At 42.9% G+C, this 27,945-nt stretch overlaps 1 protein-coding gene across 1 annotated transcript; it reads left to right on the forward strand.

The window, feature by feature from the left end:
* The first annotated feature begins 11,001 nt into the window (after positions 1–11,001).
* Positions 11,002–27,752, forward strand: TMEM35A (transmembrane protein 35A). The gene is made up of 2 exons (XM_050776030.1): positions 11,002–11,278; positions 25,996–27,752. Exons 1-2 carry the CDS (start codon positions 11,159–11,161, stop codon positions 26,377–26,379), a joined length of 504 nt encoding a protein of 167 aa, XP_050631987.1. The 5' UTR covers positions 11,002–11,158; the 3' UTR covers positions 26,380–27,752.
* The last annotated feature ends 193 nt before the right edge of the window (positions 27,753–27,945 follow it).

Consider the following 27,945-nt stretch of genomic DNA (forward strand, 5'->3'; position numbering starts at 1 on the left):
CATCCTTAGACCTGGACAAAAGGGGCTTCTGCCCTGGGGCTCATGCTTTAAAGGATATCTTATATTGTAAATACTCAAATTTATTTAAAAAGACACAGGCACTTGTGTCACTTGGGATCTAGTACTTAGTGTTGGTACAGCTCACCACATAATCCTAAACCTCCACTGTCATGATTAACATCATCCAAACTCAAGGGGAATACTTCCTATCTCTCAATCTATATACTTGAAACAAAAGGCAAATCCATCCATAAGCCATGAAGTTTTGTGAGTTATGCTGCTGCTGATATCAGACACTGCTTAGAAGTACAAGGAAGATCTTTTTTTATTATTATTATACTTTAAGTTCTGGGGTACATGTGCACAGCATGCAGGTTTGTTACATATGTATACATGTGCCATGTTGGTGTGCTGCACCCATTAACTCATCATTTACATTAAGTATATCTCCTAATGCTATCCCTCCCCCCTCCCCCTACCCACGACAGGCCCTGGTGTGTGATGTTCTCCTTCCTGTGTCCAAGTGATCTCACTGTTCAATTCCCACCTATGAGTGAGAACATGCGGTGTTTGGGTTTTTGTCCTTGCAATAGTTTGCTGAGAATGATGGTTTCCAGCTGCATCCATGTCCCTACAAGGGACACGAATTCATCCTTTTTTATGGCTGCATAGTATTCCATGGTGTTTATGTGCCACTTTTTTTTTTTTTTTTTTTTTTGAGACAGAGTCTCGCTCTGTCCCCCTGGCTGGAGGGCAGTGGCGCGATCTCAGCTCACTGCAAGCTCCGCCTCCCGGGTTCCCGCCATTCTCCTGGCTCAGCCTCCCGAGTAGCTGGGACTACAGGCGCCCGCAACCGTGCCCGGCTAATTTTTAGTATTTTTAGTAGAGATGGGGTTTCACCGTGGTCTCGATCTCCTGACCTTGTGATCCGCCCGCCTCGGCCTCCCAAAGTGCTGGGATTACAGGCGTGAGCCACGGCGCCCAGCCAATGCCACATTTTCTTTATCCTATCTATCATTGATGGACATTTGGGTTGGTTCCAAGTCTTTGCTGTTGTGAATAGTGCCGCAATAAACATACGTGTGCATGTGTCTTTATAGCAGCATGATTTATAATCCTTTGGGTATATACCCAGTAATGGAATGGCTGGGTCAAATGGTATTTCTAGTTCTAGATCCTTGAGGAATCACCACACTGTCTTCCACAATGGTTGAACTAGTTTACAGTCCCACCAACAGTGTAAAAGTGTTCCTATTTCTCCACATCCTCTCCAGCACCTGTTGTTTCCTGACTTTTTAATGATTGCCAATCTAACTGGTGTGAGATGGTATCTCATTGTGGTTTTGATTTGCATTTCTCTGATGACCACTGATGATGAGCATTTTTTCATGTGTCTGTTGGCTGTATGAATGTCTTCTTTTGAGAAATGTCTGTTCATATCCTTTGCCCATTTTTTGATGGGGTTGTTTGATTTTTTCTTGTAAATTTGTTTGAGTTCTTTGTAGATTCTGGATATTAGCCCTTTGTCAGATGAGTAGATCATAAAAATTTTCTCCCATTCTGTAGGCTGCCTGTTCACTCTGATGGTAGTTTCTTTTGCTGTGCAGAAGCTCTTTAGTTTAATTAGATTCCATTTGTCTATTTTGGCTTTTGTTGCCATTGCTTTTTGTGTTTTAGACATTAAGTCCTTGGCCATGCCTATGTCCTGAATGGTATTACCTAGGTTTTCTTCTAGGGTTTTTATGGTTTTAGGTCTAACATTTAAGTCTTTAATCCATCTTGAATTAATTTTTGTATAAGGTGTAAGGAAGGGATCCAGTTTCAGCTTTCTACATATGGCTAGCCAGTTTTCCCAGCACCATTTATTAAATAGGGAATCCTTTCCCCATTTCTTGTTTTTGTCAGGTTTGTCAAAGACCAGATGGTTGTAGATGTGCGGTATTATTTCTGAGGGCTCTGTTCTGTTCCATTGGTCTATATCTCTGTTTTGGTACCAGTACCATGTTGTTTTGGTTACTGTAGCCTTGTAGTAGAAGTACAAGGAAAATCTTAGTAGCAGATGTGCTTGGTTAGAGAAAAGACAAATTAACTAGTCAAATCCTTTCTGTCTCAATAGCAATAGATTCTTCCATAACAATGATTGTTTCCCAATAGTAACAAGCATAGGTTTTCTTGCTTCTCTTTGTGTTCCAATTCATGGTTCCTTGATGTGTGGTAAGTAGGCCACCAATCGTACTCTTGGCCCAGGCCAAGTAAATGTTAAAAGCTGGCTTGTAGTTAATACCGTAAGATTTGAAAAAGAAATTAGGAATAACTATTGGAAGGGATACAGAAATTACCATTATTTCCAGTTCATTTGTTTATCAAGAGAACACCCAAGGGAATCAATTGAAACACTCATAAATTAAAGAAGAGAGTTCAGAAAAGTGGCCAAATAACAATCAATAGTTTTCCTGTAAGCCAGCAACAACCAGCTAGAAGATATAATGGAATAAAAATGCATTAATGATGACAAAAATAGCATAACACTCCTAAGAATGATTCGTTTGAACTCTTGGGCTCAAGGGATCCTCCCGCTTCCACCTCCCAAGTAGCTGGTACTATGAGCACATGCCCACACACCCAGCTAATTTTTTAAAATTTCATTGTAGAGACGGGGTCTCACTATGTTGCCAGGCTGGTCTGGAACTCCTGGGCTCAAGTGGTCCTCCTGCCTTGGCCTCCTAAAGTGTTGGAATTACAGGCGTGAGCCACCAGACCCAGCCAGGAATAACTCTTTAAAAAATGCATAGAGACTGGGTGCGGTGGCTCTTACAAGTGCCGAATCTTCTGTCTGTATTTATATGCATTGTGTGTGTGTGTGTGTGTGTGTGTGTGTGTGATGTTTTACATATAAAAGAACTCTGATTGCCGGGTGTTGTGGCTCATGCCTGTAATCCCTGCACTTTGGGAGGCCGAGGTGGGGGGAATCACCTGAGGTCAGGAGTTTGAGACCAGCCTGGCCAACGTGGTGAAACCCATCTCTACGAAAAATATAAAAATTAGCCAGGCATGGTGGCGCATGCTTGTAATCCCAGCTACTCAGGAGGCTGAGGCAGGAGAATCGCTTGAACCAGGGAGGTGGAGGTTGCAGTGAGCCAAGATCGTGCCACTGCACTCCAGCCTGGGTGATGAGTGAAACTTCGTCTCAAACAAACAAACAAACAAACAAAAAACCAAGAATAACAACAAAACAAACAAAAACCTTCTGATTAATTGACTTAGAAAAATAAGCACTTAAATATTTTGTCAGAAAAATAGGAACTTTAATGCTTTTTTGTTCACATGACTTTAGTAATCTTTTGGAAATAAAAACAGTTTTAAAGATTATTGGTAAAATCAAATGTCTTGAAAATGTAGACATTTTTCTAAATTAAGGTCAGATATCAGATGTGCTAAATGCCTTAAGGTCAAACTTTCTTTAACTTTTGAAAATTGTTCAATTTACCTACTTTGGAACATTGGATTATAGATAAGGCCTGGAGACATATGGAGAGCTATGCCAGCTAGCTGTGCTAAAAAGAGTCAGACCTTATCTTCATTTCCGTGTGTCCTAGGCTCCACCCCTAGCATCTAATTAAAATTACTTACTTATCAGGTTTTTCACTAAAAATAAAAGTTGCTAAGAGTTAACATTGTAACATGTAATTGAAAACACTGGAGAAACAGTTTTACATTCATGTAAAGAAAGGCATTGGGAATATGGCTTTTGTTAAAGGGAATGTAATTTTGTCTAGTTCAGAGGGTTTTAAAGATCGTCTTTTTTTTTTTTTTTTTTTTTTTTTTTTTTGAGACAGAGTCTCCCTCTGTCTCCAGGCTGGAGTGCAGTGACACGATCTCGGCTCACTGCAACCTTCGCCTCCCGGGTTCAAGCAATTCTTCTGCCTCTGCCTCTGCCTCTGCCTCTGCCTCTGCCTCTGCCTCTGCCTCAGCCTCCGGAGTAGCTGGGACTACAGGCATGTGCCGCCATGCCCAGCTAATGCTTTGTATTTTTAGTAGAGACGGGGTTTCACCATGTTGGCCAGGATGGTCTAGGTCTCTTGACCTCGTGATCCACCCACCTCAGCCTCCCAAAGTGCTGGGATTACAGGCGTGAGCCACCGCGCCCGGTCTTAAGGATTGTTTTAACCTAAAAGAGTAACAGAACACAACTGAAAGTTTAAGCAAAGTGAAAAGGGTCAGGCTTATAAAAAAATTCTGTGGATATAAACAAGATGGCTAAGATTTAAAAGAAATTATTTAGCTTTTTTCCATAGGTTAAAACATGGAAATGATACTGTTGTGGGGCCAGAATCCAGGCCCATCAATTTTCTAATTTTCTTAGAGCAGGATTTTCTTAGAAAATGGATCTATCTGATGGAAAATTGTAGAGTATTCTAAATAGTTTATGAAAACCTTACCTTATGGTCAAACTAATTAAAACTGGATAGAGATATAAAATGTTATTTAAAAAACTAGCCTTAACATTAGAGATGCACTAATGCAAACATTAAATTTGGTTTTCTCCTTTGAAGACGATTTTTATGTAATGTTAAAAGATGATGAAAGTGTTTTATTTCTTCCTTTGAGTAAACTGCAGGGAAAAAAGGGAAGAGAGAGAAGAGACTAATTTCGTGAGCCTCATGCTATCTTTATTGGGTCTTGTTTGGAAAGTTAAGTCTCCTCCATCAGAGCAAAGGTCTTTTCTTTTTTTTTTTTTTTTTTTTTTTTTTGAGATGGAGTCTCCCTCTGTCACCCAGGCTGGAGTGTGGTTGTGCGATCTCAGCTCACTGCAACCTCCACCTCCTTAGTTCAAGCGATTCTCCTGCCTCATCCTCCTGAGTAGCTGGGATCACAGGCGTGCACCACCACGCTTGCCTAATTTTTTGTATTTTTAGTAGAGACAGGGTTTTGCCATGTTAGCCAGGCTGGTCTCAAACTCCTGACCTCAGGTAATCCACCTGCCTCGGCTACCCAAAGTACTGGGATTACAGGTGTGAGCCACCGCACCTGGCCAAGGTTTTCTTTTTTAAAAAATATTTTGGAGTTACCATTTTGGTCAAATGAATGACTTATAGTGACCTGGGATTCTATTTTGTGATATCCAGTGCTTTAAATCTTTGACAAACTTTCCAAAATCAAATTATAAATTATGTCTCTTTCTAACCTAATATTTTAGATATTAGGTCCTCTAAAGTCCAAAAATGACATTTGGCTTATTTGGTACAAAAACCATACAGGAAGTATTGTCAAATATGAAATGGTGTTTGGCTTTCTTTGGTCTGTATTTGTGTAAATGTGTCATTGGTATATGTTCCAAAATTATGTAAAACTGCTATAATTCTTTCTCTTTCTTTCTTTTTGAGACGGAGTCTCGCTCTGTCACCCAGGCTGGAGTGCAGTGGCGCGATCTCAGCTCACTGCAAGCTCCGCCTCCCGGGTTTACGCCATTCTCCTGCCTCAGCCTCTGGAGTAGCTGGGACTACAGGTGCCCGCCACCACGCCCGGCTAGTTTTTTTGTATATTTTTTTAGTAGAGATGGGGTTTCACCGTGCTAGCCAGGATGGTCTCGATCTCCTGAACTCGTGATCCACCCATCTCGGCCTCCCAAAGTGCTGGGATTACAGGCTTGAGCCACTAAGCCCGGCCATTTCTTTCTTTCTTTGTTTCTTTCTTTCTTTCTTTCTTTCTTTCTTTCTTTCTTTCTTTCTTTCTTTCTTTCTTTCCTTTTTCTTTTCTTTCTTTCTTCTTTATTTTTCTTTCTTTTTTTTTTTTTTGAGACAGAGTCTAGCTCTGTCACCAGGCTGGAGTGCAGTGGCGCAGTCTAGGCTCACTGCAACCTCTGCCTCTCGGGTTCAAGCGAGTCTCCTGCCTCAGCCTCCCAAGTAGCTGAGATTACAGGCACATGCCGCCATGCCCAGCTAATTTTTGTATTTTCAGTAGAGACAGGGTTTCACCATGTTGGCCAGGATGGTCTCAATCTCCTGACCTTGTGATCTGCCCACCTCAGCCTCCCAAAGTGTTGGAATTATAGGCATGAGCCACCGCACCCGGCCAAAAACTGCTATAATTCTAAAATGACTTAGTATATGTTATCAGTAATAATTATAATTATTATGTTAAATGACTGTGTGCCACAGAGGTAAATTTCTTTGTCAATTGTGCCTTTAACTGTGGCTGCCCTAAAATGTTTTTGTCATCCACAGACAACTGTTGTCTCACTTTGGTCCTCTTTAAAAGATGATTTTATAATCAGCTATAAAATTTAAGAGGTGCTCCTAAATGTGAGTTTCTGATTAATTACTCTGGGAGATTGTAAAATTAGATTTGAAAAATACTTTCAAATAGAAGAGTGAATGGTGTTTGGTTTTCTTTGGACTGTATTTGTATAAATATGTTATTGGTATGTGTTCCAAAATTATGGGAAACTTCTATAATGTTGATATAATTTAGTGTACATTATCAATAATTATAATTGTTACATAAAATTGTTGTATGCCACAGAAGTAACCAAAATTCCTAGTCAATTGTAGCTTTAATAGTGGTTATAGAATTTTGTCATCCGCAGACATTTTGTCTTCCTTTGGTCCTTTTCAAAAGGCAGTTTATAATCAGATATAGGACTCTGAGTGCAGGTCTCAGGTAACTTTAAAAATTGAGCTATTGCAATAGAGGAAATCCAATCTTCTAGGACTCTCATGGAGAGCTAATGTATTCAACGTTGCTAGACCCTTTGTTTTCAGAGTCAAGAGAACTTATTTCTTTAGAGCCATTTGCAACTGTTAAAGTGAGTAAAATATAGTGCTGTGAACAAAATTTGGAGCATATTTATTCCTCTCTACCTGATTTCTCCAGAATTTGGAAACTGTGAGTATTCTCAATTTCTGGCAGTACAGTTAATTGCATAAATTCAATAAGAATTTGTTTTCTTTTGTAACAGAACACAATTGGAGAAATTGGTTATTTTACCAAGGCTTTGACTGGAATGGCATGCTTCCTTTAAATAATCAAAGTTGACTTATAGAGCAAATTAAAGCCCATTGAGGCATCTGGCCTCATACCTTGTCCACACAGAGTCCCTGTGCAAGGTTCCTGTCCTGTGGTAAGTAAAGAATGTCACTTTCTAACAGGCCCAGGAACCCCAAGTTATCTTGGGACCTCAAAAGGAAAGGAATTTGCCCAACTCATAGGTATTTGAGGATACAAACCCATGGTTGGGCTCAGCTTTTAAAACGTCTTATCTGAGATTCTTCATGGAACAGAGTTGTAGCAAAGCCAATTTAAAAAGCCTAAGTGAAAAATACTCTTGCTGCACTTTATGCAAATAATCAGGCCATGGACAGTAAGACTAAAGCTTATTTTGTAAACAAATCAGTTCTATCATAATTTGTTTTTAATAAAAATGGGAACTGGAGAGAGAAAAATTATGCTTCAAAAGAAAAACTATAGTACACAGTTGTTAGCTGTTCTTGAGGTTTTTTCTGCAGTTTAGACTAAATTCTAAATTCTTTGTGGGTTAGAAGTCCCCAAACTAATGCTTTCAAATCTTTGCTTTTAAAATTGGGAATTGTACTCCTCATCCTAGGACTCATCACTTAAACACTGTAGTAAAACTATAGATGAGAGTACTAACGTTTTTGCCATACAAACCTTGGAAGCTCAACCAGGCCTGCATGAATATGCTCAGACAGTTAATTGCAAAGCAGTTCCACTCTTCTCAGCTTGGGGTTCACTCCTGTTCCCACTACATCCCCTGTCAGCAGGAAGAAGCCAGAGCGATTGATGGACTTTTCCCATCTTTATAGCGTATACCTTAAGTTTAAGGTATTATAAAACCCAAAGGGAGGGATTGAAACCGCCTTTGTAAAATTATGACTGAGACAGTGAAAGAGATCTAACTTAGCTGACTCCATCTTGCTTCTAACCTCCAAGCTGTTCTTGTTCATTCCTGGGCATAGGCTGAACTAACTTCGGGAGAAACCTAGTTTATAGTTTATAGTTTAAAAAAATATGGTAGCAGCCCTTTACCAAAGCAGACCTCCTTCCCGCCTGGGGACTAGATTGCCTTTGACAGACTAACATTAGCCACAAGATTAGAAATTATGGCTTAGGAGTCATGCAGCTGGAGGCTACAAGATTCTGAGCCTCTCTAAACTGCTCCAAAGATCAGTGTTTGAGATATTTTGCAGACCCTGCACTTGATAAATCAGCTGGGACCACCCAGATCAATAAACTGGCTCATGTGACCTTGTGGCCCCCACCCAGGAACTGACCCAGCACAAGAAAACAGCGTTGACTCTCTATGATTTCATCCTTGACAAATCAGCACTCCTGGCTCACTGGCTTTCCCTGACCTACCAAGTTATCCTTAAAAACTGCTCCCTGGCCAGGCGTGGTGGCTCACACCTGTAATCCCAGTACTTTGGGAGGCCAAGGCAGGCAAATCACCTGAGGTCAGGAGTTCGAGACCAGCCTGGCCAATATGGTGAAACTCTGTCTCTACTATAAATACAAAAATTAGCTAGGTGTGGTGGCACATGCCTGTAATTCCAGCTACTGGGGAGGCTGAGGCAGGAGAATCACTTGAACCCAGGAGGTGGAGGTTGCAGCGAGCCTAGATTGCACCACTGCACTCCAGCCTGGGTGACAGAGCAAGACTTTGTCTCAAAAAAACACAAACAAAACAAGCAAAAAACTCTGCTCCCCGAATGCTCAGGGAGACTGATTTAAGTAATAAAACTCTGGTCTCCCTCATAGTGGGCTCTGCATGAATTACTCTTTCTCTGTTGCAATTCCCCTGTCTTGGTGAATGGGATCTGTCTAGGCAGCAGGCAAGGTGAACCCCTTGGAAGGTTACAGTTTCACCATGTTGGTCAGGCTGGTCTTGAACTCCTGACTTCAGGTGATCCGCCTGCCTCAGCCCCCCAAAGTGCTGAGATTACAGGTATGAGCCACCAGGCCGGGCCATGCATCACATTTTTATTTGTAAAAGTAAAAACCATGGAAACAACATCAATATCTAGCAATAGGATGCTAAATGAATGCGAACTATAGTACATTCAAGTGATGCTAAAGTTTTATACAATCATTAAAAATGATTCTGTAGGGCTGAGCATAGTGGCTCATGCCTATAATCTCAACGCTTTGGCAGGCCAAGGCAGGAGGATCACTGGACCCCTAGAGTTCAAGACCAGCCTGGTCGACATAAGGTAACCCCACATCCACAGAAAACAAAAAATAAATTAGTTGGGCGTGGTGACACATGACTGTAGTCCCAGCTACTTGAGAGGCTGAGGTGTGAAGACCACTTGAAGCTGCAGAGGGAGACCCTCTGCGTCTCAAAAAAAAAAAAAAAAAAAAAGGCCAGGCGCGGTGGCTCACGTCTGTAATCCCAGCACTTTGGGAGGCCAAGGCGGGCGGATCACGAGGTCAGGAGATCGAGATCATCCTGGCTAACACGGTGAAAACCTGTCTCTACTAAAAATACAAAAAATTAGCCGGGGAGGTGGCGGGCGCCTGTAGTCCCAGCTACTCGGGAGGCTGAGGCAGGAGAATGGCGTGAACCCGGGAGGCGGAGCTTGCAGTGAGCCGAGATCGTGCCACTGCACTCCAGCCTGGGCCACAGAGCAAGACTGCCTTAAAAAAAAAAAATGTGTCGGGCTGGGCTCCGTGGCTCATGCCTGTAATCTCAACACTTTGGGTGGCCGAGGCGGAAGGATCCCTTGAATCCAGGAGTTAGAGATCAGCCTGGACAACATCACAAGGCTCCGACTTCCCAAAAAATAAAAAAATTAGCTGGGCATGGTGGCATGTGCTTGTGATCCCAGCTACTCTGGAGGCTGAGATGGAGGATCACTTGAGTGAGACCTTGTTTCTAAACAAAACAAAACTCTGTATGTGCGTGTGTGTGCGTGCACACTTACAGTGCTAAACAACTTTAAGTGCCACACTAATAGTGAAAAATATTACAGGAGAGGCAGCAGAGCAATTGTTAAGAGCCTGGGCTCTAGAAATGACTGCCTAGGTTTGAAGCCTGGCTCTCCACTTACTAGCTGTATACTCTTGGGCAAGTTACTTACCTTCCCAGCCCCTCAATGTGCCCACTAATAACATGGGGACTCATACTTAGTCCATAGTGTTGCTGTAAAGATTAAATTAGTTAAAACAAGTAGAGGGCAGCGTCTAGCATCTAGTAAACAGTTAACAATTATTGGATATTGTTATAGAAAATTGGAGGAGGGAGAAATCATATCTAACTGAGAATGAATCAGGAAAGGCTTTATGGAGGGGGTGACATTGAAGAAAAGGTTTAATGCTAATGGAAGAGTGATGGCGGGGGGCGGGGTCAAAAGATAGGGAGTTAAAGGTAGAGGAGGTGGGAAGGCTTAGGTTGTATGAGGCCATGAGTAGATAGGTGAGTGGTGGCATGTGGCAGTGGGAGCCATTGAAAACTAAATCTCCAAAGAGAGACAGGGGTTAAAATGTGGAGGGCCTTGAATTCTAAATTTAAAACTGGAGTTAACCACTGGCTATGAGAGTCATTAAAGGTTTCTGAGCAAGAGAAAGCCTTCTTTGGCAGCATTGAAGACTGACAGCTTTGCAGTTTTAAACTTGAGTGTTACCAACTTCAGAAACAACTCTCTGAGGACCAACATTTTGATTTAGGGAAAGGAAAGGGGGACAGAAAGGAAGAGATGGAAAAAGGGAGTGAATAACTGAAGGATGATAAGTGGGAGGGGGAGATGAAAAGTGAGCCCAGTGGGAAGGTGGCAGCAAAGCCTGTCTTCCCTAATTCCTCATTCCTGGGGTCACCCGGTGACTGAACTCATACATAACCTCCCTTCTCCCCATTTAAGATTTGAAGTTTCCGTTTTTCGTTTAGGGCTTCATTTAACTTCGAGACTGTCCTTTTGGCCTGTGAGCACACGTAGGGCATTAGGACCCAGAGATTGTTGTAGTGAGAGTGGTTGAATCTCGATCTCTCAATTTTTCTCTCGAGCTCCCTCCTCTCCCTTTGTCATTCTAGCTGCCTGCTGCCTCCGCAGCGTCCCCCCAGCTCTCCCTGTGCTAACTGCCTGCGCCTTGGACAGAGCGGGTGCGCAAATCAGAAGGATTAGTTGGGACCTGCCTTGGCGACCACATGGCATCCCCCAGAACCGTAACTATTGTGGCCCTCTCAGTGGCCCTGGGACTCTTCTTTGTTTTCATGGGGACTATCAAGTTGACCCCCAGGCTCAGCAAGGATGCCTACAGTGAGATGGTAAGTGAAGCATACGGGTGATGAGGAGCGCACTCCCATGGGATTGCGAGGACCTCTCCCCTTTTTTCCTTCTCAGTTTCTGGTACCACTCCCTTAGCCCCTATCCCCACCTGGACCCTCCCTTCTCAACAACTTTGCAGCTCGGAAGGAAGGAGCAGCTGGGCAAGAGCGATTTCTTTTGTGGGCTATGCTGTACTGGAGCCACTGAATGCCAGTTGGGGGAGGGGTTGCCCAGCAAATACCCCCCATCCCAAGTAAACCAGAAGGCTGAGACCTGCATAGCACCTGTCATTGGCAGGAGCCCTTCCCTCCTTCCAGCACACACCCAAAGTCCGGGCAACCAGTCTACAAGTCTGATTCCCTCCCTGTGAGCTAAGAGTTTAGCAAGCAGAGAGTTTATTTATTTTAGAGCAGAACAAAGAGAAAAGAGGGAAAGAGCTGGGAAAAATGGGCTACTAAAACAAGCAATTTTTAGGGACTGGCTGGTATTCCTCATCCCAGGCAGACAGCTGATAGTATTCCTCCAGCCACCTGGGTATGTATCTGGATCCTTGAGACAAAGCATTCTTGGCCCAAATAAAGGTCACTAAGCTCTTGTTTCTTCCCCTTCTCTCAAGGGAGAGCTAGATATTTTGTTTTATTTTGTTTTGTGTGTGAGGTAATCTACAAAATCTGCAAAATCTGCTTTTTCTCTCCTGCAAAACAGTCCGTAATCCCCACCTTGCCTTCTGTGGATGACCAGAGCCTGGCCCTCTGCAGGTTTTCCCCTCTGCAGAGTTGGAATCACGGAAGGTGACTGGCCAAAACATCTCCTCTGCAACCTGGGGGCTGGGCTGCTTTCCCCAGTTGGGCGTGATGAGGACTTGCTCTTATGCTGTGGAGTACTAGGAGATGGCAGGGAATGTTTCCAGCACTTTCGGATCTCTCCCCTCTTCCCCTGTCACTTTGCCTCTTCTTTTCCCCACCCCAGCTAAAGGGACCCTGCTTTGCCAGACTGCCCGTAATGGGAGGGAGCACATTACTGGGCTCTCAAGGTCAAGAGAGAAAGGAGCTTAGGGGAGGAACAGAAGGGGAAAGAGAAAAGAGGCAAGCCCTGTTAGGGCTGAGGCAGGGAGGAACAGTCTCACACATTGCGAGGAATTCATAGCTCTCCTGAACCCACTGCAGAGCTTTCCAGGGCCCCTTAACGTGAGCTGCAAATGGATGGAGACTGGCAAATTATATTAATAGATGCTCAGAAAATGTTTGCAGGCAGCTCTGGCTTCTGTCTCAGGGTTTAAGCTGGAGCTTTCCATTTCTTCCTCACCGCAGGATCACCCTAGGGTGGGGGAGGGTGGCTAGGACTCAAGGGTTTAGGTCTAGCCCCAGTGGCAAATCCTTACATGCTTCTCCTTCTCCCCTCCCCTCCTCCCAGCATGTTTGACCAGATGGAATTGAAATCAGGTCAAAATGAGTACCCGAGGCAGCCTGCACTGGGAGAAGAGGGATGGGGTGGGGTAGCAGAAGCCACCAAATGACTTGAAGAGGTTGGGACAGAGGGATAGGGTGGAGGAGAAATGCCACTATATTTCTGTCTTGGTGGTAGTAGTTTGGTGTTAGATTATGAGTAAATGAACATGCTCTTGCTTTACTTTTCATATGTACATATATTTATATATTTGTGCGTATGCATCATAGGTATTTGTAAGCTTTCCCTAGCCTTAGGGACACACTACCTTTTTTCAGTATGCTCCCTGCCCTCCAGACCCTAGTCAGCTGCTTCAGAGGCCCCCCAAGCTGCACCTTAAGTACAGTGTTAGGCTCTGCAGGCAATCCAACTAAGATGGAGTCACTGGGAAGCTTCCTACCAGCTTGGCAGGAGCTCACAAGGAGGACCAGCCACAAATAGGTTTACAGTATGTTTCTTCCTAGAAATGGAGCTGTCTAGCGCAGTCTAATGAAAGGCAGAAGAAACAAATATGAAGATTTCATATCATACATAGGAACATATTTAAATAGATATAGCGTAACACAGCAATATAGAACCATTGTGTGTGGGTGTGTATGCACACTTCTGCGCTTCTGTGCTAGGGGCATCTAGAGGGAATGGAAAGATTGTATCTAACTGAGAAGTAGACGTCACAATAGTTTGAAGAGGATTTTCAGACTGCCCTTTGCTGGGGTCCTCTCCTGCATTGAGCATCGTGCCATAGACTGGAGATTGCTCTCTGGCATAAAGCTTACTGCATAGTGCCTAGGCTTGGCCCAGCTTTATTCTCGTTCCCATAGGAAAGGGAGGGAAATTCAGTTCTAGTACAGAGAAGGTGCTCAATATGTATTTGTGGAGTGGATGGGTGAATGAATGAGTCATTGTAGCATTGCCTTGGCTTGTTACCACCCTTCAGATTTCTCTGGTTGGCTCTTGATTATGCAGTTCAGGAGCCATTTCTTGCCTCTTAGAGGGACTCTCTAAGAAGCCCCTGTCTCTCGGAAGGAGAGTCTCTCAGAACCCCAACCCTAGATCAGTTGGGATGATTATCCGGGATTTTTTGTTTTCCATTAAGGAGTGATTCCTCTGCATCGAGGAGGTTAGTCATGTATTGACTGCAGTGGCATTTCTTATAAGATCTCAAAGCGTTGTTGCTGCTGTTGTTGTTTTAAGATTATTTGTTCTTTAGAACATCTCTGTGAGGTAGATTTAGTGTATTCGTTATTTTTACTTTACTGATGGATAAACTGAAGCAGAACAAGTTTAATGACATATCCAAGGCAAGGAAGGTAAGCTGTTGTTGGAGCAGAGATGAGAAACCAAGTCCATGACTCAATACTCCCAATAGAAGGATCATTAATGGTTAAAACTATTGGGTTTTTATGGATGCCAGAACTGACAACCGATTCTTGAGAATACCCGGCACAGTCTTCCTCCTGTTATTGTACCAGTTTAACTGCCCAATCCATATTTTCAATTTTGTTTTACTTCAAAATCAATTTTTAAAATTTAGATTTTTGATTTGATTTGATTTCTTTTTATTTCTTTTTTTTCTTTTTCTTTTTTTTCTTTTTTCTTTTCTTTTCTTTTTTTTTTTTTTTTTTTTTTTTTTTTGCTTTTCTGCCAACTATTTTTTTGTTTGTTTGTTTTGCTTTAAAATCGTTTGTGTAATTCTTAGGTGTTATCTTCTCCAGGGAGAATCATTGCTAAAAAACAAACAAATAACTGTGAAATTTTCTCCTGTTTGTGCTGGAGAAGCCAGCAAGGGTTAGCGGAAAGAGTGCAGGCTTTATAGTCACACAGGCTTGGGTTCAGGTCCTGCTACTCTTGGCGTCTCAGTTTCTTTGTTCATAAAATGGGGATAAGAATGCCTACCACTTAAGAAACAAACCATCCTAAGGAAAAAAAAAAAAAAAAAGGAATGCCTACCTCAGAAGGCTGTAAATATTAACTGAGATTATGTATAAAAGTGTCTGGTACAGTGTTTGCTATAGTGTGTGTTTGAGAAATGCTTTGGGTGAGGCGATTAAAAGAGATTCTATTTTATGCAGTGGTTTCCTAACTGATTTAAATAGCCAGTTTAAGGGACTGAAATCAAGCAAGTATTTATTTATTTATTTATTTATTTATTTATGAGACGGAGTTTCGCTCTTGTTGCCCAGGCTGCAGTGCAATGGTGTGATCTCGGCTCACTGCAACCTCTGCCTCCTGGATTCAAGCGATTCTCCTGCCTCAGCCTCCGGAGTAGATGGGATTATAGGTGTGTGCCACCACGCCTGACTAATTTTTGTATTTTTAGTAGAGATGGGGTTTCACTGTGTTGGTCAGTCTGGTTGTGAACTCCTGACCTCAGGTGATCCACCCATCTTGGCCTCTCAAAGTGCTGGGATTACAGGCATGAGCCACCACCCCCAGCCTGAAATCAAGCATTTAGAAGAACAAGATGCTATTTTCATGTGCCCTTGTGGACAGACCTTTATGCAATCAGTTAATATTGAAAAATCCACACTTGCCGCTGTGTAATGTACAGTGGATCTCATGCAGAACTTCCAGATGCATCTCTGAATAGCCCATTTGGCATGTGTTGTCCCATACCTCCTCCAGATTTAGCAAGTATCATTATAGAGTACTCTAAATCCCACGTGAATTCAACATGACTGGCCATTCCCTTGACTAAATGCCTTTATTAGTTCACTTGAAAATGGGAGACAGCCCTTAAAAGTGCTGGGACGCAGTTTCCTGTGCAGTGACTGGGAACATATAAGTAGTTGGCTTGCTTTAAATCTGGTGTTCAGCTTTTTGTAGTAGTGGCTTCATCCTGTAAGCACAGGGGACCACATATGAAAAGGTAAGAAAACACCAAAATCCTGGTGACAATAAAGCCAAGAGATTTTGGTCCTGAGGATGACTGGGCAAGTCCCTGGTTCTTTGCATCCCCTCATAGTAAAGGTTTGTTGATTTGATTTATTTGTTTATGTGTAGTTAAATGCCCTTCTGTTTATGTAATCCTGAGGAAACACTTCCAATATGTTTGGGCAGTTTATTTAATGTCCGTAGGTAATCTTTTAAGCTCCCAATCACTGCTATTGTTTTCCAACTAGGTAATAAGATAGTAATTTACTGATGCTTAGACCACTCTCTGAGGTGGTACAGTACGTTTATTTTCAGAGAGGAAACAGACCCTGAGATGCGAAGCAGCTTTGCTTAGTTCACACAGTCTGCCATCACAAGCTAAACTATGTGTTAGAGTTTATGTTGGGGAGCTTGTAGCCTCTCAGTATGGACAAAAGCAGAGTTTGTTTCAGAGAGATCTTTGACTGACAGCAGGAGTCAGTCTTCTGCCTTAAGATGCAATCTGGGAAGCGTCCACTTTGACTGGTAGGATCAAGCTTGCCAGCTTCCTCTTTAGGTGGGCATTATATGACAATGGAAAGTAGAATAGGTCGGGAGTTCAAGACCAGCCTGACTAACATGGAGAAGCCCCATCTCTACTAAAAATACAAAATTAGCTGGGCGTGGTGGTGCATGCCTGTAATCCCAGCTACTCTGGTGGCTGAGGCAAGAGAATCGCTTGAACCTGGGAGGCAGAGGGTGTGGTGAGCCGAGATCGCACCATTTCACTCCAGCCTGGGCAACAAGAGTGAAACTCCATCTAAAAAAAAAAAAAAAAGATGTTTATCATTCATGTGGCAATTTGGCAATTAAATATGTAATGGCTTTTTATTACATTTAAACAATGATCTGTGATTCACACGGGCTTTATTTCTTACAGAGATTCAGAAAAATCACACATGAGTCAGTACATTTTGCAGCACTTATGTAGGGTTTATGGTTTAAGATAGCAACCAGGCTGAGATTTTTTGCCAAAATATATTTTTATCAGTGCTTTCTTCTGCTTTCATATAGTTTTTTTTTCCTTGTAAATCTTATTGAAGTATAACATATATACTGAAACATGCACATAGCATAAGTATGCAGCTCAAGGAATTTTCAGAACATTCCCGTGTAACCAAGCATTCATTTTAAGAAAAAGCACATTGCCATGTGCTGTGGCTCATGTCTGTAATCTCAGCACTTTGGGAGGCCGAGGTAGGTGGATCACCTGAGGTCAGGAGTTCGAGACCAGCCTGGGCAACACGGCAAAACCCCGTCTCTACTAAAAATACAAAAATTAGCTGGGCTTAGTGGTAGGCACCTGTAATCCCAGCTACTTGGGAGGCTGAAGCAGGATAATTGCTTAAACCCAGGAGGCAGAGGTTGCAGTGAGCCAAGATTGTGCTACTGCACTATAGCCTGGGTGACAGAGTGAGACTCTATCTCAAAAAAAAAAAAAAAAAAAAAAAAAAAGCCACAAAAAACACCACATGACCAGCACCCCAGAAACCTTCCTCATGGCCCCTTCCAGTTACTACCCCACTCAAGGGTAATTACTATCCTGACTTCTAACAACGTAAGTCAATTGTACCTGATTTTGAACTTTATATAAATGGAATTCTACAGTATATTAGCCAATTTATCTTTTCCTTTTACCTAATTGGCATGAGTGAACTGAACTGGACACTACTTGCTCAGTGTTCTCATTTTGTATTTTGTCCTGTTAGCTGGCTTGGGCTGGTTATTAATTGTAATCAAAGATTAATATTATTTGACAGTTTTGAGCTATTCAAATTTAATGTCATTAATATGAGATCATGGATCTTGCTGTGTGGTGAAGAATAAATGACAAAAAGGAAAAAAAAAGGTATGACTAAAGAAAGGCTCTGGCTGGGCACGGTCGCTCACGCCTGTAATCCCAGCACTTTGGGAAGCTGAGTTGGGTGGATCACCTGAGGCCAGGAGTTCTAGACCAGCCTGGCCAACATGGTGAAACTCCATCTCTACTGAAAATACAAAAATTAGCTGGGCACGTCAGCAGGCGCCTGTAGTCCCAGCTGTTTGGGAGGCTGAGGCAGGAGAATTGCTTGAACCCGGGAGGTGGAGGCTGCAGTGAGCTGAGATCACACAGCTGCACTCTAGCGTGGGTGACAGAATAAGAATTCATCTCAAAAAAAAAGAAAAAAATAATAAATTTAAAAAATTAAAAGGCTCTACAGACCAGGCACGTTGGCTCACGCCTGTAATCCCAGCACTTTGGGAGGCTGAGGCGGGTGGATCACGAGGTCAAGAGATCGAGACCATCCTGGCCAACATGGTGAAACCCTGTCTCTAGTAAAAATACAAAAAAAAAAAAAAAATTAGCTGCGCATGGTGGCACACGCCTGTAATCTCAGCTACTCAGGAGGCTGAGGCTGGAGAATCGCTTGAACCCGGGAGGCAGAGGTTGCAGTGAGCCAAGATCGCACAACTGCACTCCAGCCTGGCGAGAGTGAGACTCTGTCTCAAAAATAAAAATAAATAAAATAACAAAATAACAAAAAATAAAAGGTTCCATATGCTTTTGACTCATGTCTGAATCAGAATGTCCTCATACCACAAGAATGGACCTGCTTGATTCATCAATGATTTTGTTATTAAATTACTGTGGCTTGCAAACATATGGATTTCTAATTGTGTGTGGGGTTTTTTTGTTTTTTGTTTTTTGTTTTTTGTTTTTTTTTGACAGCGTCTGGCTCTATCACCCAGGCTGGAGTGAAGTGGCGTGGTCTCGGCTCACGGTAACCTCTACCTCCCAGGTTCAAATGATTCTCCTGCCTCAGCCTCCCAAGTAGTTGGGACTACAGACGTGTGACACCACGCTTGGCTAATTTTTGTATTTTTAGTAGAGATGGGGTTTTGCCATGTTGGCCAGGCTGGTCTCAAACTCCTGACCTCAGGTGATCCACCCGTTTTGGCCTCCCAAAGTACTGGAGTTATAGGTGTGAGCCACTGCACCCGGCCTAATTGTGTGGCTCGTTAATGATCAAATGTGTGTGTGTTGTCCTCAGCTGATGCTATGACACTTTGATTATTTACCTAAATCTCCAAAATGCTCATTTGATTTACTGAATCTGAGGGGAAACTAAGGTAATAAAATACTTAGTAATTTTCTCCAAGCAATTTAGTGGCAAAACTAAAATTGGAATTCAGCTTAAGAATCCCAGTCCAAGGATATTGCTAGATGATTGCCTTTGATTGCAGGGGCTTGAAACATTTAACTAAACCCGTCTTTTTCCTGTTTTTCCTCCCCCTATATGGAAACTATGGTTTCAGAGCCTGGGTTATTGCAATGGAAAGAATACAGACCTAACAAACTGAATTGCAAGAGCCTTTTAAGAAAGTGAATCTGTCAACTCTCTTTATTATTACTATCCGTACAATTAAAGTCTTTAGAGACCTAGTTACTATAGACTCAAGACATGTGACCCTTCTATTGTTTAACTTGAGGTGGCCTGGACCAAGCATAATGAGGGGGCTCGCAATAATAGGATTCTTTTTTTTTTTCTTTTTTGAGAAGGAGTTTTGCTCTTGTTGCACAGGCTAGAGTGCAATGGCATGGCCTCGGCTCACTGCAACCTCTGCCTCTCGGGTTCAAGCAATTCTCCTGCCTCAGCCTCCTGAGTAGCTGGGATTACAGGCATGCGCCACTACGCCCAGCTTATGTTGTACTTTTAGTAGAGATGGGGTTCCTCTATGTTTGTCAGGCTGGTTTCGAACTCCCAACCTCAGGTGATCTGCCCACCTCAGCCTCCCAAAGTGCTGGGATTACAGGCGTGAACCACTGCGCCCGGCCAATAGGATTCTTTTGATGTCACTATCCTATTCCACAGGAGAAAGATTGATGGCTTCCTATAATGTCAAGACCCATCCAAGCTTAGTCCCATCTCCAATAAACTAAACATTCCCTCTTTGGAGTCCTAGAAAATAAATCCTATCTGTACCTACTCAGCTTTCAATGAAAGATTTGATAAAATGGCTTATCCACATGCAGTTTCCTCTTGAGAAACGGAGGAAAGAAAGAAGCAACAGTTACATAAAAATATCCACAGCTGCAGTTTAAGAGGTTAGCTAAACTAAAAAAGTAATATGCAGTTCTACTAAATGGAGAGAAAAAAGATTACTGAAGTTATAGGAACTTGATTTAAAACATGGAGTTTCGGCCGGGCGCAGTGGCTCACGCCTGTAATCCCAGCACTTTGGGAGGCCGAGGCGGGAGGATCACGAGGTCAGGAGATCGAGACCACCCTGGCTAACACGGTGAAACCCCGTCTCTACTAAAAATACAAAAAAAAATTAGCCGGGTGTGCTGGCGGGCGCCAGTAGTCCCAGCTACTCGGGAGGCTGTGGCAGGAGAATGGTGTGAACCCAGGAGGTGGAGCTTGCAGTGAGCCGAGATTGCGCCTCTGCACTCCAGTCTGGGTGACAGAGCGAGACTCCGTCCCCCCTCCCAAAAAAATAAAAAAAATAAAAAATAAAACATGGAGTTTGGCCCCAGGCTACAGATTGCACTATAGTATAGATAAGAATTTATACCTGAATGATGGGTGGTTAAGCCCTAGTCAAAAAAGAAGTGTTTCCAGAACCCACTCAGCCAGCATCCGGAAGTCTTGGCTCCTAACTGACTATAAGAAACTCATCCTGGGCTGGGCACATCACGAGGTCAGGAGTTCAAGACCAGCCTGGCCAACATAGTGAAACCCCATCTCTACTAAAAATACAAAAATTAGCCAGGCATGGTGGCAGGCACCTCTAATCCCAGCTACTTAGGAGCCTGAGGTAGAAGAATCGCTTGAACCTAGGAGGCGGAGGTTGTGGTGAGCCGAGATCGTGCCACTGCACTCCAGCCTGGGCGACAGAGTGAGACTCCATCTCAAAATAAATAAATAAATAAATAAATAAATAATAAAAATACAAAAATTAGCCGGGCGTGGTGGTGTGCGCCTGTAGTCGCAGCTACTTGGGAGGCTGAGGCAGAAGAATCGCTTGAACCCAGGAGGCAGAGGTTGCAGTGAGCTGAGATCATGCCACTGCACTCCAGCCTGGGTGACAGAGCGAGACTCGTCTCAAAAAACAAACAAACAAACAAACAAAAAACTCATCCTGTCTTTTGTGTTTATCACATCAGAAGTTTACACTTAGGATTTAGGAATTGCCTCTTGAGAACCTTTGTGTTGCTAATTAGAAATGGCCCTTACTGGCCAAGCGTGGTGGCTTATGCCTGTAATCCCAACACTTTGGGAGGCTGAGGCAGGAGGATCACTTGAGCGCTGGAGTTTGAGACAGGCCTAGACAACATAGTGAGACCCAGTCTCTATAAAAAAATTTAAAATGGCCGGGCGCGGTGGCTCAAGCCTGTAATCCCAGCACTTTGGGAGGCCGAGACGGGCGGATCACCAGGTCAGGAGATCGAGACCATCCTGGCTAACACGGTGAAACCCCGTCTCTACTAAAAAATACAAAAAACTAGCCGGGCGAGGTGGCGGGCGCCTGTAGTCCCAGCTACTCAGGAGGCTGAGACAGGAGAATGGCCCGAACCCGGGAGGCGGAGCTTGCAGTGAGCTGAGATCCGGCCACTGCACTCCAGCCTGGGCGACAGAGCGAGACTCCGTCTCAAAAAAAAAAAAAAAAAAAAAAATTTAAAAGAGATTAGCCAGGCATGGTGGCACAAGCCTGTAGGCCCAGCTACTCAGGAGGCTGAGGCGGGAGGATCACTTGAGCCTAGGAGGTCGAGGCTGCAGTGAGCCCTGATGGTGCCACTGTACTCCCACCTGGGTGACAGCGAGACCCTCAGAAATGTTAAGAGGCCGGGCATGGTGGCTGACGCCTGTAATCCTAACACCTGAAGTCAGGAGTTCGAGAAGAGCCTGGCCAACATGGTGAAAACCCGTCTCTACTAAAAATACAAAAATTAGCTGGACGTGGGGGTGCAGGCCTGTAATCACAGCTACTCAGGAGACTGAGACAGGAGAATCGCTTGAGCTTGGGAAGCAGAGTTTGCAGTGAGCTGAGCCACTGTACTCCAGTCTGGGTGACAGAGTGGGACTCTGCCTCAAAAAAAAAAAAAAAAAAAGTATTATGGAAGCCTCTGGGGTCTACATTTTTTCCCCGTAACGTCCCCCTGCTACCATCACCAGAGTGCAAAGGGCAAAGGATAAGGCAGGTGGCATGTATTTAGGTTAATGAGAGGAAAGGGGTGGGCTTCTCACCACCACCAGGTACCCTAAACCTCAGCTCAGCTCTGCCCCACATGGGTCTGGCTCCTTTCAGCCCAAGGTTTTACTCTGCCTACTGGTCAACCTCTCTCCTAATTTCTCTATGAAAAATCTTTGATTTAATCTAAGATGGGAAGACAGAGGAAGAATGACTAACACTTTGTATTTCCATATAGGCTCAGGAACAGGGTAGGGACTAGGGTGAGGTAGAATTTTAAATAAGGACAGTCTCTGACAAGGCAGGTTTAGGGAGAAGTGAGTGAAGCAGGGTCGTGCAAGTGTAACGTCAGAGCCTATTTTTATTTAAAAGTTTCATATTGTGTTCATCATGGATATTGTTTACCTTGATTAGTGAGTGTTTTTGGTGCCCCCTTAAATTTTCCACCCAAAGTAAGTAGCCTTGCTGACTTTACCCTAGTCCAGGCTTGTTCAGGACCTTTCAAATAATTTGCTCAGAGACACCCAACTAGAAAGCGGCAGGAGCACTTTGGAAAGTTAAGGCAGGCTACATAGCCAGGCGCTGTCTCTAAAAACAGCAACAACAACAAACAAAACAAAGCAAAAGAATTAGCCGGGCATGATGGTGCATACCCTGTAGTCCCAGCAACTCAGGAGGCTGAGGCAAGGTGGGAGAATTGCTTTTGAGCGCCAGAGGTAGAGGCTGCAGTGAGCTCTGATCCCACCACTGCACTCCAGCCTCAGTGACAGAGTGACAGTCCATATTAAAAAAAAAAAAAAAAAAGACTAGAAAGTGGCAGAGCTGGGATTTGACGCCAAGTCTGTTTGCATCCAAACCATGCTTTTTTCTAAACCATTAGTCTTTTAAGAGTCCTCATAGGCAATTATCTGGGGCCACTCATAATTAATCCATTACGTAAAGGTGCATTTGCTTGTTAATATTTGTTCTAAATCTAGAGTGTGTGAACACTAGTTTAAGTGCCAGATGCTTCTGAGAGGTCAAGTTGGCTTTCTGCCTCATTCTTACACATGTCTAGCATTTGGCACTTTTGACTATTCTCTTCTTAAAACTTATCTTGGTGTTCATGACCTGATCTCTCCTGGTTTTCCTCCTGCTTTTCTGACCATACTTTCTTCTATCTGCTTTATGGACTCTCTCTTTCCATTTCTTTTCTTTCTTTCTTGTTTTTTTTTTTTTTTTTTTTTTTTTTTTAGAGACAGAGTCTTGCTCTGTTGCCCAGGCTTGCGTCATTTTGACTCACTGAAACCTCTGCCTCCTGGGCTCAAGTGATTCTTGTGCCTCAGCCTCCCAGGTAGCTGGGATTACAGGTATGTGCCACCATGCCCAGCTAATTTTTGTATTTTTTTTTTTTTTTTTTGTATTAACAGGGTTTTGCCATATTGGCCAGGCTGGTCTTGAACTCCTGGCCTCAGGTGATCTGCCCGCCTCGGCCTCCCAAAGTGCTGAGATTACAGGCATGAGCCACCACGCCCAGCCTCACCTGCTCTACTTTAAGATTCCACTCCAAATTTTCTGTCACTATGTAGGGAGATTTGACCACTCCCTCTGGTGTGCCTATACTGTTCCTGCTACATAATTGTATCCAGCACTTATAACACTTTATTGCACTTGTGTATTTACATATCTGCTCTTCCCCTTATAAACCTCAAACTTCAGGAAGACAGGACCTTTGAATAATTGACACTTATATCCAGAGAACCCAGTACAGTGCCTAGCACAAGGAGGCACTTAATAAATATTGAACTCAGATGAGAGCACCTCCTGGAAAGCAAAAAAAAAAAAAAAAAAAAAAAGAAAGAAAGAAAGAAAGAAAATAAACATTGAATGGATGAATGGATACTAAATGCAAACAAAGCAGTGGACCAACCCAATAAGACACGTTAAAATGGAGAGTGAAAAATATGAATGATCTATAACTCGAAGGTCAATATAATTCTGTTACTTTGTGATCTTATATAGATCTCTATTTATGTACCACTAACTGTGCTGCTTTATGTTGTTTACATATCTGTTTCCCCCTACTAGTCTGAACGCTTCATTACCCTGTCTTATTTATCTCTGCATCATTGATGCAAAACCCATAACAGGTGTGCAATAAATAGTTCTTGAATCAAAATTAAGGAATGAGGCCAGGCACAATGGCTCACACCTGTAATTCCAGCACTTTGGGAGGCCGAGGTGGGCGGATCACCTGAGTCAGGAGTTCGAGCCCAGCCTGGCCAATATGGCGAAACCCCATCTCTACTAAAAATACAAGGAAAAAAAAATCAGCCAGGCATGGTGGTGCACGCCTGTAAACCCAGCTATGCGGGAGGCTGCGGCAGGAGAATCGCTTGAACCCGGGAGGCAGAGGTTGCAGTGAGCCAAGATTCCACCACTGCACTCCAGCCTGGGCGACAGAGTGAGACTCCGTCTCAAAAGAATGAAAAATAAAATAAAATAAAAATTAAGGAATGAAGCCAGCCAAAGTAGCTTCTTATAAAGGTTTGGGGATTTATCTCAATGAAATGAGACTGATTTTGTCTTACTATACTTTAAAGATATATAAAGGGCTGACATTTGCATACATTTTTATTTTTCTATTTTCTCAGCAAACACTTTCATTTTTATAGATTCTACAAATATAAACTCCAGATTCTCTCTTTTCTGAAATATCACAGATTCCAATTTAGGGAAGTTCAAATTAGTGAAGCTTTACCATACTGTGCCTTGCCTTGTTTCATTTTGCTTAGTATTCATATGCACCTGGGTGTTGACAAAGCAGGCACTAGAAAATATGGATGTGGCTAACATGTACCAATTTTTATGGGCCTAGTGAATTTTTAAAAAATTCTTTTAATTAATTTAATTAATTAATTTATTTATTTAGAGATAGAGTCTTGCTCTGTCACCCAGGCTGGAGCACAGTGGCATGATCTTGGCTCACTGCAACCTCTGCCTCATGGGTTCAAGTGATTCTCCTGCCTCAGCCTCCCGAGTAGCTGGGATTACAGGCATGCCCCATCACACCCGGCTAATTTTTGTATTTTTAGTAGAGATGAGGTTTCACCATGTTGGCCAGGCTGTTCTAGACCTCCTGACCTGAGGTGATCCGCCCGCCTTGGCCTCCCAAAATGTTGGGATTACAGGCGTGAGCCACTGTGCCTGGCTAAAAAAAATTCTTAATGCTATTTATGATTTATAATCATAAATGTTTTTAAACTATAAAATCAAATTATCCGCCCTATTACCTTTGGTGCTTGTCTTAGTCCATTCAGACTGGTATAATAAAATAGCATAAACTGGGTAGCTTATAAACAACAGAAATTTATTTCTCACAGTTCTGTAGGCTGAGAAGTCCAAGATCAAGGCAGCAGCAGTTTGGCGTCTATTGAGGACCCACTTTCTCTTCATAGATGGTGCCTTCTAACTGTGTCCTCACATGGCAGAAGGGGCAAGTCAGCTCTCTGAGGCCTCTTTTATAAAGGAATTAATCTCATTTAGGAACACTCCATCCTCATGGACATAATCATTTCCCAAAGCCCCACCTACTAATACCATCATCTTGGGGGTTATGATTTCAACATATGATTTTTGTTGGGGACACAAACATTCAGACCATAGCAAAGATGCTACTAAGGTTTAAATCATAGGGATTCCAGCAGATTGCTTGGTGTTTTTCTTTCTTTCTTTCTTTTTTTTTTTTTTAGATGGAGTCTCACTCTGTCACCCAGGCTGGAGTGCAGTGGTGCAATCTCGGCTCACTGCAATCTCCACCTCCTGAGTTCAAACCATTCTTGTGTCTCAGACTCCCAAGTAGCTGGGATTACAGGTGTCCACCACCACTCCTGGCTAATTTTTGTATTTTTAGTAGAGATGGGGTTTCACCATGTTGGCCAGGCTGTCTCCAATTCCCGGCCTCAGGTGATCTGCCCGCCTCGGCCTCCCAAAGTGCTGGGATTACATGTGTGAGTCACTGTGCCTGGTCTCTAAGTTTAATTACATATAATTAAGATATGAAAAATTATATATAATGGGACACCAGTGGCTAGTGTGAAAGGGGAATGGAGGTAGGGAAGGAGGACTCTGCTTGTGTTTTCTTCATTCTAATGTTAAAATCATGGTTAATGCAGTAATTTCCTTACAATATTTTCCACTCTAGAAACGTGCTTACAAGAGCTATGTTCGAGCCCTCCCTCTGCTGAAGAAAATGGGGATCAATTCCATTCTCCTCCGAAAAAGCATTGGTGCCCTTGAGGTGGCCTGTGGCATCGTCATGACCCTTGTGCCCGGGCGTCCCAAAGATGTAGCCAACTTCTTCCTACTCTTGCTGGTGTTGGCTGTGCTCTTCTTCCACCAGCTGGTTGGTGATCCTCTCAAACGCTACGCCCATGCTCTGGTGTTTGGAATCCTGCTCACCTGCCGCCTGCTGATTGCCCGCAAGCCTGAAGACCGGTCTTCTGAGAAGAAGCCTTTGCCAGGGAATGCTGAGGAGCAACCCTCCTTATATGAGAAGGCCCCTCAGGGCAAAGTGAAGGTGTCATAGGAAAGTGGAAGTACAAAGAGTGGACCTTCCAGGCAGTTGTGTCCATGACACCAAGAAGATGTCAGTGTGTGTTTTTCATTTGATTTATTTATCTTGGGGAAAGGGAAAAATGTAATCTGCAAGTTAATGACCCTATTGGCTTGTGTACATCTATATGCTAAAATGACTTCCCCACATTGACATTTGTGCACCACCTTTAATCACTCTGGGGCAACTCTCACATCTTGCTGCATGTACATGTATATGGCTACTATTGAAGTGTAATTGTGAGATGGACTCCAACAAGCATTGTGTGTGGGAAAATGTATTTAACTACTGTGTGTGTGTGTGCGCGCCCATGCATACACACACGAGCAGAGAAATCTCTGATCTTGAACTAATCCTGCACAGGCATCCTTCCCTTTATAGATTGATTCCAGCAAAGGCAGAATAAAACAAATTTCCTATAAAGAGAATTCTGATATAAAACAAGTCATGTAGTCCCATGGCCGGGAATCTCTCCATAGATGCTGAAAACTTAAACTTACTACTTTAGGGAAAAAAAAAAAAAATTCAATTTCAGACACTGAGTTATATATGAAATTAATTAGGCTCTATTCCAACAGTTGTTTAAATTTTAAATAGTCCATATTGAGTTTAATTAAAACAAGGGATGCATGCAGTCAAATTGATAATTTAATTCTTCAAGTGATAATATAGGAAGTTTCACCTTGCCTTTGTCCGAGCCCCACCTATTAAACCCCTTTACTCACAGTTTGAAACTGAAGCAGTAAACTTGTTTCCAGACATCTTTTTCAGATTGTCTTAAGCCCAAAGTTGCCTCACTTCCACTATTCTCAGCAGCCAACCACGATTTGGCAGCTGCTCCACTGTTAGGGTTGAGGGAACAGGGATCAGTCCTATTAGAAGTCTGTGAGTCTCAAACTCTACCTGTTCTCTGCAATCATCCAAAATTTGAAAAGGAAGCTATGTCCAGTGTTTCATTACCAAACAGATTCACTACTCTTACTGATTCTTCACTGAGCTTTGCTAGTATAAGCAGAGTTCCAAGTCCCCCCTAGGGGTTGTCTCTACACTTCTTTATCATTCCAGTGGGTAGAGTTTAGCTGAGGGAAGGACATTTCATAAGGGTTAGTTGGACTGAGCAGTATGGACATTTGCTTTTTTCATTACGTACTGTTGTTTTTCCTTGTTAGATGTGCTTTGGTGGTTTTAATATTGTGCCAGGGATGGGGAAATGGGTGGGGGTTGTGTGTGTGGGAAGAGTACTTATTATTGTGTTTTCTTCAGTGTAATTGTTCTTGGTAATTGATACCTCTCTGTTTTATTTCTCCCATTCTTTCAAAATAAAACTTTTTGAAATTTGGAGGAAACTGTCTGGACAAATACTGAAAATCTGGAAAGTAAGGATCATATCAAAGGATTTAGCCTCTCTTTTTCTGAGTCTGGATGAAGGAGGAGAGGAAAGAGAAGAGGGAGTTTAATCACTTAATATGCTAATGAGGTTGCCAAGTTTCTAATTTCTTTTTTTTCTTTTTCTTATTTTTTTTGAGACATGGTCTTGCT

This window comes from Macaca thibetana, chromosome X (assembly GCF_024542745.1).
Source record: "Macaca thibetana thibetana isolate TM-01 chromosome X, ASM2454274v1, whole genome shotgun sequence".
Lineage (NCBI taxonomy): Eukaryota > Metazoa > Chordata > Mammalia > Primates > Cercopithecidae > Macaca > Macaca thibetana.

Bases quoted from the DNA above. Each gene is read 5' to 3' on its own strand.
- TMEM35A (XM_050776030.1), top strand. From the start codon at position 11,159: ATGGCATCCCCCAGAACCGTAACTATTGTGGCCCTCTCAGTGGCCCTG. The intron at 11,279-25,995 runs GTAAGTGAAGCA...TTTCCACTCTAG, and splicing joins AGGATGCCTACAGTGAGATG to AAACGTGCTTACAAGAGCTA.